The 17880-nt window shown below is 37.7% G+C and overlaps 1 protein-coding gene across 1 annotated transcript in view; it reads left to right on the top strand.

The window, feature by feature from the left end:
- LOC131687480 (WD repeat and FYVE domain-containing protein 3) overlaps positions 1 to 17880 on the top strand; it is a 1208520-nt gene that overhangs the window by 472930 nt on the left and 717710 nt on the right. The window contains exons 12-14 of the mRNA XM_058971572.1: positions 9662 to 9824; positions 9883 to 10744; positions 10802 to 11121. Coding sequence (XP_058827555.1) covers positions 9662 to 9824; positions 9883 to 10744; positions 10802 to 11121 — 1345 coding nt within the window. The remainder of the gene's footprint in view (positions 1 to 9661; positions 9825 to 9882; positions 10745 to 10801; positions 11122 to 17880) is intronic.

Below are 17880 nucleotides of genomic sequence, written 5' to 3'. Positions count from 1 at the left end.
TTTCTGTCACCAAACAAGGCACCCGTATGCCAGTATTGGTCTAACAATTGTGTAGATCCACTGAATGTACTTGGGTTTGAGTCCCCAAGATTTTCCGAAAGCCCGTCTACATTGTCCGAAGGCCATGCAAGCTTACTTGATCTTGAAATCGATGTGAGCTGTCCAATTAAGTTTTGAGTCAAGAATCATGTTTTATTTGGATTAACTGATAGTCCAACATGAAGACACCATGGCTCAACAACTCATAAGGTTTGTTGCATCGAATCGAATCGAATGTGTTAATGCAAATACCGGTGACCATTATGTGATAATCATCGACGAAACCATACGTCGGAGACCCCAGCTTATTTAACCCCATCATCATTTCCTCAACAAGCCATCGGCGACAAGGTTTCATAGAAGTGGTGACAGCACACCACCTTGCGGACATCCGCAGACACTCAGTTTCCTTATCTCTACTTGTCTTAACCATGAGCACAGATCTCAGTTGCTAAGCATTACGTGTATCCAGTTCATGATATATGAAGGTACTCCATTACCTCGTGCTGCTTCCAAAATGGATTCGAAAGACACGTTGTCAAAAGCACCTTCAATGTCGAGAAAAACTCCTAAACTTGATTGCTTTTGCGAAAAAAAAAACTTTTTCAAGGTTGTAGACATAATTGTGTAACAGGGTGGTTTCAATCGCCCTATTCGGTTGTCACAGCTCTACGAGCAAATGCCCAGGAATCAGAACTACCTGAAAAGAACTCAGGGGCAGTCGTCAGTGATGGCTCCGTACAGCCTAGAAAGTGTGTGTCAAAAGGACAGTTGAGTACTACATCTTCGTCAGACGAGTATACACCATTAGCAGTACTAATAGAACTGACATGAACGTTTTTCGATTTCGAAAGCAACTTTTTTAATCTACTAGTCTCGTTAAGACATGAGACGTTTTTACAGAGACTTTTCCAACTACTTTACGCAGAGGATCGAAGGGCATTTCTGTATTCTTTGCGAGTCAACTTAAATGCCTCCAAACCGGCCCTGCGTCCGCGATTCCAAGCTCTTCCACATAACTTTTTGAGTCGAACAAGTTCGGTATTCCACCAAGGTGTTCCTCTAGAACCACATATAACTCGAAGCTGACAAGCCTTTTGGTATGCAGCTACTATGAATGAGCTTGTTTTATCCACAACCTCATCCAAGTAATTTGGAGATTCAATCGTCGAAAGATACCAATGAAACCGAGTCGCCAAGCCCTCTTCGTAGAGGTCCCAGCTCGTAGATCTGGGATTACGATACGTGACGATATCTAGTGAGACTAGATGATCAAAGACGATGTAATTATGATCAGATAACGACGGTTCGAGCTCATTAGGTACGAGCTAGTTTGCTAACTTATGCGTGATACCGTCAGTTTGTGCAAATGTTGGGCGGTTTCCTGCATTAAGAATATGCAGATTTGTACTACTTAAGTATACCATTAGTTCGGTGCCTCTCAAATTCCATAACAGTATAATACAACCCTTTTGAAATCATCATAAGGTGCTGATTCATTATGCGACAAATATGCCGAACAATAGACGTGTTTGTTGTTTATGTTGTCAACAGTCATATCGGATGCCACCAGGGCCGTCGAGAGCCGCGGCGGGCCCCAAGGCTTGTATTATTGCCGGGCCATTTTAAACCTAAGCCCTCTAATTCAGTATGAGTTAGTATCTTCGTGTTAGTCCTTGGTTTCTGTTAGTCTCCGGTTGGCTCATATGGTCACATCCACAGATAGCTTGAATTTCGACGGCTTCTTATTCCGCGGTATTTAATTTTCGGGTACTCAGGAATCAGGATTCAGTAGCGTCTAGTTCAAAATGTACGTTCCCCATGTAGATTGGACATAGGTGCCTTGCCATGAATCCTCTTTTCATGATTTCCCTGATGGAAAGGATTGGGAAAGTGGTAAGATTATGGGGTAAGGAATATACCCAGGAGACCACGAAGCATTATTTAATGGCTTTAGATATGTTCTATAACATATTCTTCACGGCTTCACAGTTCTATAGAGATAATTAAAGCACACTTAGTGTCAGAAAAGGCGAAATAGAGCTAGTTCAGAAGCATTTTAATGGCTGTCAGCAATGCTAACATAGAGCCGTGTTTTTTAAAAATAACTCTTCCCTTCTTTATCGACACAGCAAAAGAAAAAAAATCGATAACGTAACCACCCTTCCTCGCTACTTTCGTTTGCCATGCCGACTGTTTAAATTGACGATTTAGTGCCTATAGAAATGGGATTCGATCCTCAGTCGAAAACCTCGTCTCAATTTGGTATACGCGTATTATCACTGATCTGTGAGAAGATTTGCATGTATACTTGGTTTAATCCAAACTCTACCTAAATGTTTGATTGAAATTACGCAAACGTCTATTTTGGATTATATTTCAAATTGTATTTTTTCGAATAATCGTGCAGAATTTGCATTTTGATTTAAGTTTATTGGATCATCGGTGTCTCAGAGCACTATAAGAAGATTCTATATTAGCACTTAAAGTTTTCTACTAGAGCTTCATAGCATTTATCTTCAAAAGCTTTTTATCACGATGTCTACGTTTTGTATGTCGATATAGTGCTAGCTTCAATGCTTTACATTTTAGGTGCATTGAAGCATTAAAAATACTAATATACGGCTAGTTAGCAATGTAAATGCTAACTTATTGCTTATCTAGAGTTTTAAATTAGTGCTTATTGTGTATCGATTTTGTTGAATATCTATCCGTCTTTCAATTTCATTGCTTTCGTTTCTCTTAGTCTCGAATTTGCCGAAAATAACCAACAAAATCGATACAGTAGAACCTTGCGGCAATTAAAACATAGTAACAATTAGTGCTTATGGTTACTTGGGCAATGACACAAAACAATGAAAACACAGGATTCTGCACCCCTGGAAGGATGCTGAACGATTTGCACGTGCTACAATAGCAGGAATAATGCTTCCAACCCCAGGAGGGATTTAGAATTATTATTTTAACAGTGAGCGGATATAAACACTTCTGCTTGGTTGATAGTCTGGAACATAATCAGCATGCTATGGTTAACTTGGTGAAATTGCAGGGTGTAAACATTGGCCAACTTTGGCTCTATTTGTACTTTTAACAATAGATCTTAAGGAACATCTCGAAAAGTTATCATGAATACAGTTTGACCATAATAGGCCACTTTCTGCTTGTAATCGTCACTTAGTTCAGCAACAATTTTTGTTTCAGGTGATCGAACAGCATCGAAAGAGCATCCTATCAAATCATAGTGCGTATTAAACTGAAATATAATCAATGCAATCCTCTGACATATCACTCGACATCAGTTGATTCAGTCTATAACATAACTTCTGTTTATATAAGTCAATGCAGAGGAATACAGTACGTTTCGTTTTATCGGAGCTATTATGAATAAGACATTGTGCAAATGTTTTAAAATAATTCATCTAAACATTCCTACTCGACAGTATTTCAGTTATATCAGTTCAAATTTAAATATATAAAAGCCCTCCCCCTCTTCCCTCACTACATCCTATTACTAAACTACATACGCCCATGAAATTGAGCAAAGGCTTTTGCATAATTCATTCTAACATACCAACGTGGTAAATCTAAAATATATGGTGTTATTGTGGTATGAAATATCGTCGGTATACCCGCAATGTTGGCAAAATAATTTTTTTTTGGCGTTTAATTCGATCTATCGAACTTTGAACAGCTATAACTTGATTTAGAGACGTTCTAACATCGTGCATCCTTCGGCAAAGTTTTGCAGCATATCCTGAACTATACTTCTATATAATTTTTGGCATACTGCAGGAAGTATTGTAGTCTGTAGAATTGGAAATGCAAAAAAGTAGGTTTTCCCATACTATTTCCATGCAAATTTCAAACGCAATGCGGTACACCGGGTCAAAACCAATCGACCCCAAAATTTGCACAGTTGTTTGGGACCCCAAATGGAACCAAAAAAGTGCTGTGCTCGGTTGGTGTGCTTATGATTACGTTTTGTCGTGACTAACGACTTACCTTTCAATATAGAAGCCCCTTTTCAAAATTTCGAGAGAAAAATGATGTTAGATTTTGAACGCTTATATCTTTTGTTGTACTGAATGGATTTAATCAATTTCTTCGACATTTTGTCGAAAATATTTGTACCAATGTTGTATTAAATTTTGGAATATATAGGACATTCATTATCAACGGAAAAATAGTGTTTTGAAAAATCTTTCGAAAACGACTAGGAAAAGTGAAAATTTTCAGCCACGGTGTTCCTAAAACCGTTATTAACAAAAAAATGACCATAAATTTGTTTACGGCATTCGAAAGATACAGTATCCAAGCATCTTCTCAGTGAATTTCAAAATGATCCATCGAAGGATTCGAGAGAAATTGCAATTTGAAGTTTTATGACACGTTTCATAAGGTTACCAGCAAACACCCACGGGTTTGGTCCTATCTCTACAAACAATTTTTTTTTGTTTACTTATTTAGTACATGGCATTCGAAAGATATAGTAATCAAGTATATCTTCTGCAAGTTTGAAAATATTTCATTGACGGAATCGAAATTTATAACGGTTTGGATGTGGTATGCGGTCATAGATGGGTTTTCTACCAGACTTCAAGCGTGAATCCATGTTTGTCCATTGACTATTTAGATCGTTTATACGTGTCGCGGTTTTTAAAGGAAAGCCTTGCCATTTAATTACATAAATATAATGTACAAAAGGTGTTATTTATATGGTGCACTGAAAAAATATGAAAATAGGGTTGTCTACCAAACGTTAAATATAATGTGTAAATTAAAAAAATGGATAAAAGTCGGAATGTTTACTTCAAAAGGCCATATCTCAATGGTTTGTTGACCGATTCTAATTATTTTTTCATTATTGAACAGGTATTTCTTCGTTAATTTTCATAAGGAAGAATATAAAATAGAGTCATCTACATCAACAAATAGACAATATAATTGATCTCAACTATATTTATTATCATTATTTCGTGAATATTTTTGTTTAAAAAATAGCGTTCTGTCCATGTTTATATACTAGTTGATTGCAATTGCTGTATAAACATCTGAATGTCAAATTCTCATGATAAGTTCAATTCGACAATAAAACTGACAATAGTTAGAGATATGAGCAGATGAACTTGTACTAATAACATCCCCTTTGACCAGTTTTAACATCTGTCAACCCAACCAGTGATTGTACAAAATTTCCAACAAAAACCGTATCATAACATAAATTGATCTGAATCAGCAAATACCTTCATATTTTTTGAATTTATGGTTTTATTTTTCCATCATTTGTAGTTTGCGTTCGTTGCATTCAACTAATGTATAGGTCATCGTTTTGAATACAAAGATATTCACTAAATAGTGATAATACATATAATTGAGGATAATTATGTTGTCTATTTTTTGAAGTAGGCAATTCTATTTTATATTCTTCTTATTGAAAATTAACGATGAAACGTCTACTTGTTCAATAATGAAAAAATAATTAGAATCGGTCAACAAACCATTGAAATATGGCCTTTTGAAGTAAACATTCCGACTTTTATCCATTTTTTTAATTTACACATTATATTTAACGTTTGGTAGACAACCCTATTTTCATATTTTTTCAGTGTACCATATAAATAACACCTTTTGTACCTTATATTTATGTAATTAAATGGTCAGGTTTTCCTTTAAAACCGCGACACGTATAAACGATCTAAATAGTCAATGGACAAACATGGATTCACGCTTGAAGTCTGGTAGAAAACCCATCTATGACCGAATACCACATCCAAACCGTTATCAATTTCGATTCCGTCAATGAAATATTTTCAAACTTGCAGGAGATATACTTGATTACTATATCTTTCGAATGCCATGTACTAAATAAGTAGACAAAAAAAATTTTGTTTGTAGAGATAGGACCAAACCCGTGGGTGTTTGCTGGTAGCCTTATGAAACGTGTTATAAAACTTCAAATTGCAATTTCTCTCGAATCTCTCGATGGATCATTTTGAAATTCACTGAGAAGATGCTTGGATACTGTATCTTTCGAATGCCGTATGACCAATTTATGGTCATTTTTTTTGTTAATAACGGTTTTAGGAACACCGTGCAGCCAATCCCGCACAGAGCCGTCAATATGGTACGCCAACCGAACAATAAAGTGAAGAAAAGTAAATATAGGGCCACTACTTGTTTGTTCCTATGATTATTCGTATTGGGCTGCTTGACGAGAGTAGTTGGTGGGGGAAAGCCGGCATATTTGTTTTGGTTATGCCAATAGAAACCGGACGGAAAGGAAAGGCTCATGTACGGCACGAGAACGAGCGAGAAAGCGATAGTAGTGCATATTAGCGAAAGCGTTACGTACATTTTGAACCTTAATAACAGGTTTTTGAAAATCCTTCCAAGAAAATCAGTGAATGTGGCAACTCTACCACTAAGCGAAAGCTACACCAAAACGAATGATGAAAATATTTTTATCGCACAAAAGGAGGGCCTTTCATCTGCATCGAAAAGTTTATAAACGCCTTGATGCAAAGCGTGTTCATTCGGTGTGAGCTGCGAAAGGGGAATGATCATATGTGTGTACGCAGTAAAAACAATCGTCGGCAAGGTTTGAATTGTTTCAAAAGATTCTCGTCTTGTATCAACATAGTTATCTGCATACCGTTCTTATTAGGACGAATGAAAAATGGAAAATGAGGTTGGTAATGTATATGACATAACAGGGGTGTCGTGACCACACTTCGAAGTTATTTCAAATCTTGCAAAGCATAAATTGACATAATTTCAATGATTGTTCCTATATGAATGAAATGACAAATTTTCAGGTCAACGCGGCAATAACTTTGCAATTTATAGAACAATTTTATATTTTTAGTTATCATATATTAACTGTCATCTCTTCCAAACAACTTAACCCTCTGCTGCCAACCCCGTGGTTTTGCAGGGTTAAGGAGAATCATTGTAAAATGTCCAATACACGATTTTATGTTGTTACCTCCACTAAAACACTTCAGAGCACTCCCACCTGTCATACATGTACATTGTCTGCTTGTTGAAATCATTATATGAAATTATTGACTTGTATTCAATGCGGAGAACTCGGTAATAAAATTGTTTTACTTAATCGATTAACGAACGGGATCCCCAGGAAAATTTCGCTGAGCCCGGTGAATTGAACTTAATGCGTAAAATTTAGCCATTTGAAAGGAATACAAGCAGTATTTTAAGAATATGATCATCGTGGTTCTGTCCCGGACATTACCCGCCCCTAGTTTTTCGCTAAGCGTGTTCATTTCTGTACGCTAGGAAAAAGATTCCGATGGTCGTTTCGAGAGATTTTTACATTGATATTTCAAAGCAAGAAAATATGAATGTTCATTTCATGAATGAATGTCTCAACGAGCTTAGAATCCAGCGCATCCCCTATCAACGCAGACGCCAATAACAAAAGTTCTTTTCAGAACCACCATAATTATTATAAAGAATAACTTGAAACATTCCCACATATTTCATTGATTATCATTCGATTTGAATTACAAGTCAAACGAGTAGTCACGACACTCCGGTTTCTCCTAGACATTACCCACCCATCTTTTTCCATATAGCAATGCCCCACCCTAGAGGCAAGAGCTCTAGAGAGATGTGCTTATACGAATTATCTCCGCACGCCCCTGACATCGTGATTAACAAATTTATGTCAAGATACGGAGAAGTGGCTTCCATAAAAGCTGTAACTTCGTATTTTCCTGGCTGTCCCTAACGTTGTTCTTGTGGTGAGAATGCTTCCGTACAAACCAACTCTTTCATACGTAACCATTTTATGCGGATCACCCGAAAATGGGACGTTTCATCAGACAATACTGGTTATGCAACCATTGTAGATCCCTATGTGCGAGTTCTATAAAAAGACACTGCACCGTGCAAACTGCACTTTGTGCAAAAGCAGCTAAAAAGCCCATTTACTATAACCGTAAACAGCACACCGTTATCTTATGTCAAACCGCAAACGACTACAACACCAGTATCTAGGAATTTGACAGGAACAAATGTTCTCTCAACAACAATCACGCTCAGTGTCTCCCTGCCAACAACGGGCACCACCAACAAAGAAGCGAACGTAGAAGAGGACGGATGCGTTTGTCCGTGCGCTTGCATTTCTGTTTGACGCTCTATTGCTTTCTTCGAAAATGCTTTGAATTTTTAATTTTTTGCGCTTTCTTATAACAACAATTTAATAAGGCAAATGATTACAAAGAAATTACTATTGCTATTTTTATTGCTCTTCTATGAACACCGGACGTGTTCGTCTATCTTCCGGGTAAAAACGCGGGCCCCAGGGCAATTGCCTTGGCTGCCTCCCCCTATCATCGGGCCTGGATTCCACACGACCTCTAGGCTGATTTGTCCGGAGAAAGATAATAGACTCTTATCAACCTTCTAGCGTGCCACATCCGGTCATGGTCCCAATCCGTGAAATATAGTGAAACAATAATAACTATTGTAAAATAATAACATTGAGCTCTCTCGAGCTGGTATTATGTAACCAGGGTTAATGCGAGCAGTACCTAATCCACGATTAACATGGATTCACGCCTAGATGCTGAACAGGGACTAACATGCCGAGTCTAGCATCCTAAATAACAAGAAGTAGGAAATGTGGCACTCAAACTGATATTATTTACACCAACCTATAACCCGTTTTTCATATAACAATCGAAAAATGTCAAATTTGGAATAAAGGGTAGTTTTGCTGCTGTTTTGATCCTAGCTCTTCGATCGAGAAATTATTGTCATAGGAGACTGCCAGACATTTATTTTTACATCAGGATTAGCTACTTGGGACCATTGATGTTTCTGCTTTTCTTCATTGACGTATATTTATTGCTGAAAATTCCTCGTCGGTCCTGCACAAACGTTTCTAAAATATTTCGTCTCATCCGCTCAATTCAGGATTCTCCATTTTTCTTTAACAGCTTGAATCCTTCGCTGATGGTTGTATAGCAAGAACTGCATGTGTTTATCCGAAAAGTGCCCGGTGATAGGATTCTAATGAAAGACTTTCTGGCAGAGCTCTGCCTGCCAGATCTCCAGAACTTTTTTTTTATTACCGAAGCTCTGCCTGTTAGGCTCCAGAACTTTTAGACTGCCGAAATTCGATTGAGAGTTAACGGAGTGAGGCAGTCCCCTTTCGACTGTTCTGGGTTTTTACTCGTCTGATATGGTCACCCTTCAAGAGATCCATTATTGTCTTGCCTTGAAAACCCTGAAACATTTTCGGTTTGAGCACTTTACACCAGACGGCACCTTAATATTAAAACATGGGTTATACTGAAGCAATGCAGTAAGGCCAGGGTTGTTAAACACCGAAATCTAGCTCAATATTGTATGTACCTAATGTTGTCACATATTATCAGTTGAACTTCTAAAATAAACGCAGTGATGCTATTTTTTAGTACAACCTATATTATTAATAATAAATTTTAATAGAAATATTCAATAGTAATGATGGTAGAGTTGAATTGATAGCATCAACATAGGTTAAATACTTTTGAGTGTGATATTTAAAACATTCTTATAACCATGGATATATTGTAATCTTTAGATTGTAATTTTATTGGTTTTACATTTCCAGCTGTTCAATTTCAGAACCGTTGTCGTTATATTTTGTATGCATAGTTTATCGATTGCTGTACAACATTGCATTAGACAACTTTGAAAATGCGAGCAGCCTGTCGAGTATTTCAGAAATAGATAACCAATTTCAAACGACTGCGTCTACGGATAGTATTGAAAATGTAATTTTGCATATATTTATATTAAATATACCTCACTAACTGCTAATAATAATTACAGGTACATACAAGTGAATCAAGGACAATAATCCCCTCATTATATATAGCTCCGTTATGTGTGGAGCCCATCGTAGTTCACCCAGGAGTTGTGTTATGTATGTTGCAACTTTTACCTTCAGTTGAACATTCAAAACAAACGCAAAAAGGATTGGTTCTGCAATATTACCTAGCTGAAATAATCAAAAGCCTAGTACGAAGCGAACGTAACCAACAGATAATGTGTGAGGCAGGGATGGCTGGAATTATGTTGAAAATTTGCAAACCTGCTTTACTACTTGAACAGCATACAATACATCTACCATTACAATATATATTTGAACGATTAGCAGTACAAGCTTTGCAACCAAAAGAATTCAGGGAATTTCTTCGTCTTGGTTTTTGTCCCGATGAAACTATAAATGAGAAAAAAATTACAAGTTCGACATCTGTTTCAATTCCATTAACTCGTATAAAAACTCTCGTATCCATGACAACACCTAGGGATTTTCGGGCTCATGGTTCCTACACTTTACCTCCATTTGTTGAGATGGATATGAGTTCTGAGGGATTTGGATGTATATTCCTACCGAGTCTTGCCCCTCAAGCAATTGTTACAACCAGTACTGAGATGGACGGTCAATCTATTGGAGGTATTGGAACAGGTGATAGATGCTTCCCTCCGGCTAATGGACTGAGTTATTCTACTTGGTTTTGCGTGGAGAAATTTGGGAATTCACGAGTGGATCCTCATTGCGTTCGATTATTGACCTTGGTACGAACAATTAACAGACCCCGAGAAGAAAATTATATTTGTCTTAGTATTTTGCTATCTGCAAAAGATAAAGCTATTATAACATCTACACAAGACATCCTTCTGGAACAAAGTAAGTTTTTAAATAACAACTATGTACAACTTCTTCAGAAACTGGATTGTATTCTAGATAGTGCCGAATGGGAACCTCAACATTTGGAAGATTTTAGTGCGCGAGTTTGGTGTCCGGATTTACTGATAGAGGGACAATGGCACCATTTAGTGGTAGTAATAAATAAACTAGCAAAGAATACAAGTTTTTCGCTCTTCATTGATGGACACCATATGCACACTCAGAAGATTCAGTACATTTCACCTATGCCGGGAGCTAACATTTTAAGCAATTCACTTTCGGTTTCTTCAGTTTATGCCTACATCGGGACACCGCCCTTGTGGAGACGATATTCCAAACTTTGCTGGAAGCAAGGTGTATGTCATCTTATTGAAGACGTAAGTATTCTTAATGAATGATTTGTTTGGAAATACGTACTCACGATTTGGTTTGCCTAAAACCGTTACCAACACAAAAAATGGCATACGGCATTCGAAAGAAGCAGTATCCGAGCATCTTCTCAGTGAGTTTCTTATTTTTGTTCAGTGCAGCATATAAATAACACCTTTTGTACATTATATTTATGTAATTAAATTGAAAGGTTTTTCTTAAAAACCGCCACACGTATAAACGATTTAAATAGTCGATGGACAAACATGGATTCACGCTTGAAGTCTATTAGAAAACCCATCGATGACCGTATACAATTTCAAATCGTTATAACTTTCGATTCCATCAATGAAATATTGTCAAACTTGTGCAGAGTCCCTAATTTTCTCCGGTTTCAATACCGGTAATATTTCATCGTCATTTGCCCATCTCTTGGATTTTCGATTCCATGAGTTAAGTTGCATCACTTAGCCTTAAGCTAAGCAAGTTTCATTGACGCTGCGCCTTGCATACGCGAAGGCAATGTTTAATGATACATAATTGTTTGTTTACGCCGCGACCCTACCGTAGCAGGGGCAAGGCATTACCTCGGGGAACGACCCATTGTTTTTAATTGAATCGGCTAGCGACCGACAGCTCTAGTGAGAGCTTTAGAAAATGTTTTCAAGAACTTCGTGCATTTCTCTCAGAGATGCGCGAAAGTGATCTATATCCGCGTGGTTTAAAAGTCTTGCAAAACAAACTTTTGTTTTGCTGATTTCTCTTAATTTGCTATAATATCAACACAGAAAACATTGTATCGATTTTGTTGGCTATTTTCGGCAAATTTGAGACTAAGAGAAACGAAAGCAATGAAATTGAAAGACGGATAGGTATTCTAGAGCGAATCAGTTATAAACTTAGAACGGAAAACTAGAACTAGGCAGGCTCATATGGGCATGATCGAAAGGAAATGTGAAGAATTCTTTGCCTTATGCAGAGTAGGAGTTGGGCGTTGCACCCAAGTCTACCGCATGGTCTATGGTAGAACATAACGCCGGCGTCGGCGGTAAAACATGATGATGAGTTATGTTCTACCATAGACCATGCGGTAGACTTGGGTGCAACGCCCAACTCCTACTCTGCATAAGGCAAAGAATTCTTCACATTTCCTTTCGATCATGCCCATATGAGCCTGCCTAGTTCTAGTTTTCCGTTCTAAGTTTATAACTGATTCGCTCTAGAATACCTATCCGTCTTTCAATTTCATTGCTTTCGTTTCTCTTAGTCTCAAATTTGCCGAAAATAGCCAACAAAATCGATACAGTAGAACCTTGCGGCAATTAAAACATAGTAACACAGAAAACATTTGAAATTGATTCTACCGAGGGTAAAGATGTCGATTCATATGTATTTTTCATGAAATTCATCACGGCTGTGGAATAATGAGCGAAGTAAGTTTGTTTACAAAAATCTCATTAGCCCTTTTGAAGAATTAATATTGAATTGTGCCGTCAATAGTTAGTGGCAGACAGTTCGGTAAGCATTTGTTACATACTTGAACGTGAAAATTGAATGACAGCAATGTGCGATTAGTTATACATATCTCAGGTGAACAGATATTACGGTTAGTGTTCGATAAGCATTTGTTACATACTTGAACGTGATAATTGAATGACAGCAATGAGCGATTAGTTATACATATCTCAGGTGAGCAGATATTACCCTGTGGAGTTTTTTTAATAAATAGTTGCGGATAAAATGTTTATGTGGTTTTATTTAACATGACGAGTCGGTAGTCTCACATTGGTGACTTCGAAGACAAAAAACTGTTATAACAGGGAAAATCAAATACAAAACCCGTGCCCCCCGCGACGCTTCATGTGGTGACAGCGGCAAAAGCACCGCTACATAGTGAGTGAAATTCACAATAGTGGGCGGAAACGCCAAATCTGACCAAGAAAAAAAAGAAGCTGTGGGTTTTTTTTATGCAGATCAATCGAAGTGAAACAATCCGCAAAGAAACCTGAGGAAGAGTGAAGGAAGCAGCGGAACTACAGGTAAGCGCCTCTCTCCTTTTTACAGTATCACAAGAAGAAACAACACTACAATGAGTAGATGCTGCCTCGTAGAATCAATCAAAACCTGCAATAATGTGGAGAAATAATTTCTATAATCTAATATATTGATGGTTTTTTTCTTGAGCTTAATTTGTCACAAGGTTGTGAAATTGTTTCACTTCCGTACCGCATTGCCAACAACTTTTTCGTAACCTCTTGAAAGGTTCGTAACCCCAAAGGTGGGTCCCGGCTTACTAAGAATAAAAACGATGTGCGATAAACTGTTTGTCGCGAGAATGAGCACATATTTTGACCTCTGGTAACGACTTGTAACGTGCTCCGGTGGGGGTCAATTTAATTTATAATTTATTTCCCACTCAAACAACACAATAACAACACAACAGGTACCAAACACATTAAAACGCCTAATAGTCTTCAACCAAAGTACTCAGCTTTAGCGCCATCCTATATAAATAGAATGCGAAGTCTCAATATTGCTTTGCCCAACTGCTAGCGCCCAGTCGTAAGTTCGGGCAGCAGATATAAGAAAACTATTAGGACCCCGAACATCGTTATTCAACGTGATGTCCGGAAAGAAAACAAATCTGCTCTAAGCGTCATAAATACATTACAGACTGTCATTCAAACGTCATTTTTTTAAGTTTTAAGCAGGTATCTGCTACGCCGCCATGATTTCTATGCCAACATCTAAAACGTCGTGTTAGGGTCGATCCACAATAAACAGTATCAATTTCATTCGACACAATTTTGTGATAGTCGAATTCGTTTAATTTGTTGGTGCACTATGTTGTAAATTTTTTGTTATTCACCGACATGTTCAACACCACACATTTCTTCAATTAGCTATCCAATATTCTCGCTTTTTAACAAATATCTAAAAATTGAGTCATGCCGTACGGTATCTGACTAGTGAAAATCGAGCTTCGAGCAAAACAAGCAGAGGAATTTGAACTGTCAGTGGGGCCCATAATTTGTGTGCCCGCTGAGATGTTGTCTTATGTCAGTTCAATACAAATGGGATAGGGGTGCCATATACGTGGTTTTAAGTAATAAATTAAGTAAATAATCATTAATTTTCAGACTGATGACAAAACTAACTCGATGACAAATTTTTTCCACTAACACTAACAACCGATAGAAATGGCGATCAAACGCTATCACGTCGGTTTAGACTCTTACAAATGACCTAGTAAATTGAATCTTTTATTTGAGATCTTGTAAAATAACATAAGTGACAAGGTATAAGAACGAGATAGAAAGTCATCGTCTAATACCCTATCACAGTTGCAATTAGCAAATCAAATTTGTATACCCAATACCAGGGAAATATACATAGTTAGTATCGCTCAGAACAAGCCTCTGGCGAAGCAATTTAAAAAGGGGAAAGCACACAGAACTATATGTGTTTGTGTTTGCTTTTAACAAAGTAATAAACAAATAAAAGCGTACGAGCTACGCATTAGACTTGTGCTTGAAGACCAGTATAAACGGCACAGAAATTCAATCCAAATTTTTCACCACTAAGGGTAGTACAATTGAACCTGAATCAGAGACGGTTGACGTAGGTCAAGTTCATGAGACAGCGCACAGTGGCGGGTCTTCAAACAAAAGTCGGACAAAACCTCAAATGTTACCTAATTTGGCTGAAAATCACAATTTAAGCAAATTTTGAGGTGCTGAGCTCATTTTTGATGTCAAAAGTAGTAAAATATTAAATGCATTTTTCCATACAGTGTCATTGAACCTTTCTTATAACTATATTTATATTTTCATGATAGATTTTCCGTTACTGTACACCAATGTCAGCAATATAATAAAAAAATAAGAGCACTACTTTAAATCTATTGTATAACGTGTTGGTTTACTGTAGATTGTTTAACTATTTTACACAAAACACCATGCGCCTCCATATCAGCAACAGAGCTTCAAAATCTCCTTAAACCTTTTTGCGCAATTAGGCGCAGAACGAGACCAAGATATTCGAAAAGTAGAGGTTATTTTCTATAGAATGTGTACTATGTGACCGTTCCGAAATGATTCCGAAATTTGTACAGAATACATTAGTGAAAAAAGTATTTTTGTTTTGATCACCTCAAACATATTTAAACCAAAAAGTCATAGTTCCAAACAAAGCTATCAAATGTATTTTATTCACTAACCAAGTTCTTTTGTTCCTCTACACAATGAAACTAGTTGTGCTAAAATCGGACCAAAATTAAAAGAGCAACATGCATTTGAAGTGAACAGAGTAATGGTGGTTTCGGAAATGAAAATCATTGAAAAGTCCGGACTTTGCTACGTTTAAACTCATGTTAAAAATCGTGTTCTTATCCAATGATCATAAAATTTTGAATATACATCATTCAATATATGAGAAATTTAGGAAAAATATAAAATATCAATATTTCAAAAATAAGTTTTTGAGGTTTTGGCCAGCCTCCAGCCACTGTGCAGCGTCCTGTCTTCATTATTTAATATAAATAGAAAAAAAAACCCAAGGCGAAGCAAGTAGCGTTTTCTTTCACGTTTGCCGCTGATGCCGCCTACCATTATCACAGATCAAATAATAAAGTAGCAATAATAATAAACCTTTCCTTAGCCGTATAAAATTCAGGACTTCAGTTAAATATTTATACACAACGAATTCTAAAAATGTCACAATTATCAGGCAGATATGAAAGATAGGGTAATCCAATTAAGAAACCGCGTGGTAAGGAAAACAGAAAGGGCTACAAATATTTAATCAATTCTCGAGGCAAAAAAATGGTCTACGTCGCTATCAAACCTAGAAGGCGAAAGGGTAACCAAGACACGAAGTCAGAAAACCCAAAAACTAGAAAATTCGACGAGACGTCGACTATTCGAAAAGGAAAATAAGCGTTCCATTTCATTAACGAATTTGCGAGTCGACACTGCGAATGAAACAGTGACGGCAGCAAACTTGCTTAACATTGAAGAAATACAGGTAGCCAGCTCTATTGAGTCTCAGGCGGAACTGTTATCATCTACAAGGGTTCAAGAACTTGAAAACGCAGGGGAGACAGGGATAGATCACCCCAAGAAAAAACCAAGTTAAGAGACTTTGAAGCGAACAGCTCCACAATACGAATTTTATTAGAGGAAGCAACGCCCGTGAAAACAAAGTCAGAGGAAAGAGCTAGCCTTAGTTTCAAACAAGAGCTAGACATTATAAAACAGGTCTTTCTTAACGATAGCACTAGAATCGAAGACGCTATCGCAAACATGGTTTTCCCAAAGGCGGAAGCAATACAATGCATACCAGATTTCAACGGTTTAAAGTTGAGCTAGATGCCTTTATTTATCACATCGAGCACTTCGCCGAGAAAATACAACACGACTCGGCCCATGACCAACTAATTTATGTTGTGCTTTTGAAATTAAAAGGTAAGGCCGCTGCAGCTATCCGCAGGATAAAAGCTGAAACGTGACCGGACGTTAGATCCTACCTAATAAGAGAATTTGGGGACAACACGCCGGTGGAGGCGCTGTTGAAAAAGATAGAAACGTTAAGACAGGAGCCAAAAGAATTCTTTCATCAGTATAGAATCCGGGTCCTGGGGTTGAAAGGCGATTTGGAGTCTAACAACGAGGACAACGGCAATTGCAGGGCAATGGACAAAATTCTAAGGTTGCACTGCATTGGTGGCTTCAGAAACTACCAACTGATTCAAATGGCCCAAGGGCACAGAGATATGGAGATAGAAGAACTGCTGAACTATTTAGAAGAACATCACGCAGAATGCGAGGAGATAGCTGGTATTATCCAGAGATTACGAAAACTCGATCAACCAGGGCGCGGCCAGCAAGCCCCTCGGCCACAGAATAACTGGGCCAATGGGAATGACCGAAATAATTGGAGGGACAGACAGCAACAAAACGCTGGACCATCCAGACAACATAATGGCACGCCTCCATAAAGGCTTTGGGGAGGAAGACAACATTCTTCGGACAACCATCAGAATAGAAACAATACTAGATGGAACGAGCAGTATAGAAACAATACTAGATGGGACGAACAGAATAGGAATAATAATAGAGTAATGTAATGTCAAAGTAATGAGAACAATAGACGTTGGCACAATCAAAATAATGATGAAAATGACAGAGGAAACGGCCAAAATAATAATTGGAGCCGCCAGAACCAAGATAGAAACTACAACAACGATAGAAACCAAGGACAGAATGTGCCAAATAGCCCGAACCCTAGGTATAACAGGAACGGTCAGAACGGATCGCAAGAATATAGAAACATGCGACCAAAAAACTAGGGAATAGGGTGTTCGATGGGACAACCCGAACGCCCGCAAACAAAATTTTTACGGTAAGAAACAGAAGAAACAACAACGAGTTCGCCAGAATAATTAAGGCACATGGCAACACATCAGAAAGAACAGAAGTACGTATGAAGCGGGACATCACTAATTTACCGCGAATAAAACTAGATAACAGGAACGAGCCGCTAGGAGATGTAAATTTCCTGTTGGACACAGGAGCAGGAGGTAGCATGATCCGAAAGGACGTAGCTGAGAGGATAGGTGCATCCAAAATTGATAGATTGGAAACGATCAGATATACAGGAGTGGCAAATGTACCCAAAACTAGTTACGGTATGGTAGAGATTACTTTCTGGATAGCAGGAAGAGCCTTTCCAGCCAGATTTGATGTAGTGGAAGACTTAATGTTAGA

The sequence above is a fragment of the Topomyia yanbarensis genome, chromosome 3, assembly GCF_030247195.1.
Source record: "Topomyia yanbarensis strain Yona2022 chromosome 3, ASM3024719v1, whole genome shotgun sequence".
Classification (NCBI taxonomy): domain Eukaryota; kingdom Metazoa; phylum Arthropoda; class Insecta; order Diptera; family Culicidae; genus Topomyia; species Topomyia yanbarensis.
The sequence above is the reverse complement of the archived record's forward strand: the minus strand, read 5'-3'. Positions and strand labels throughout refer to the sequence as shown.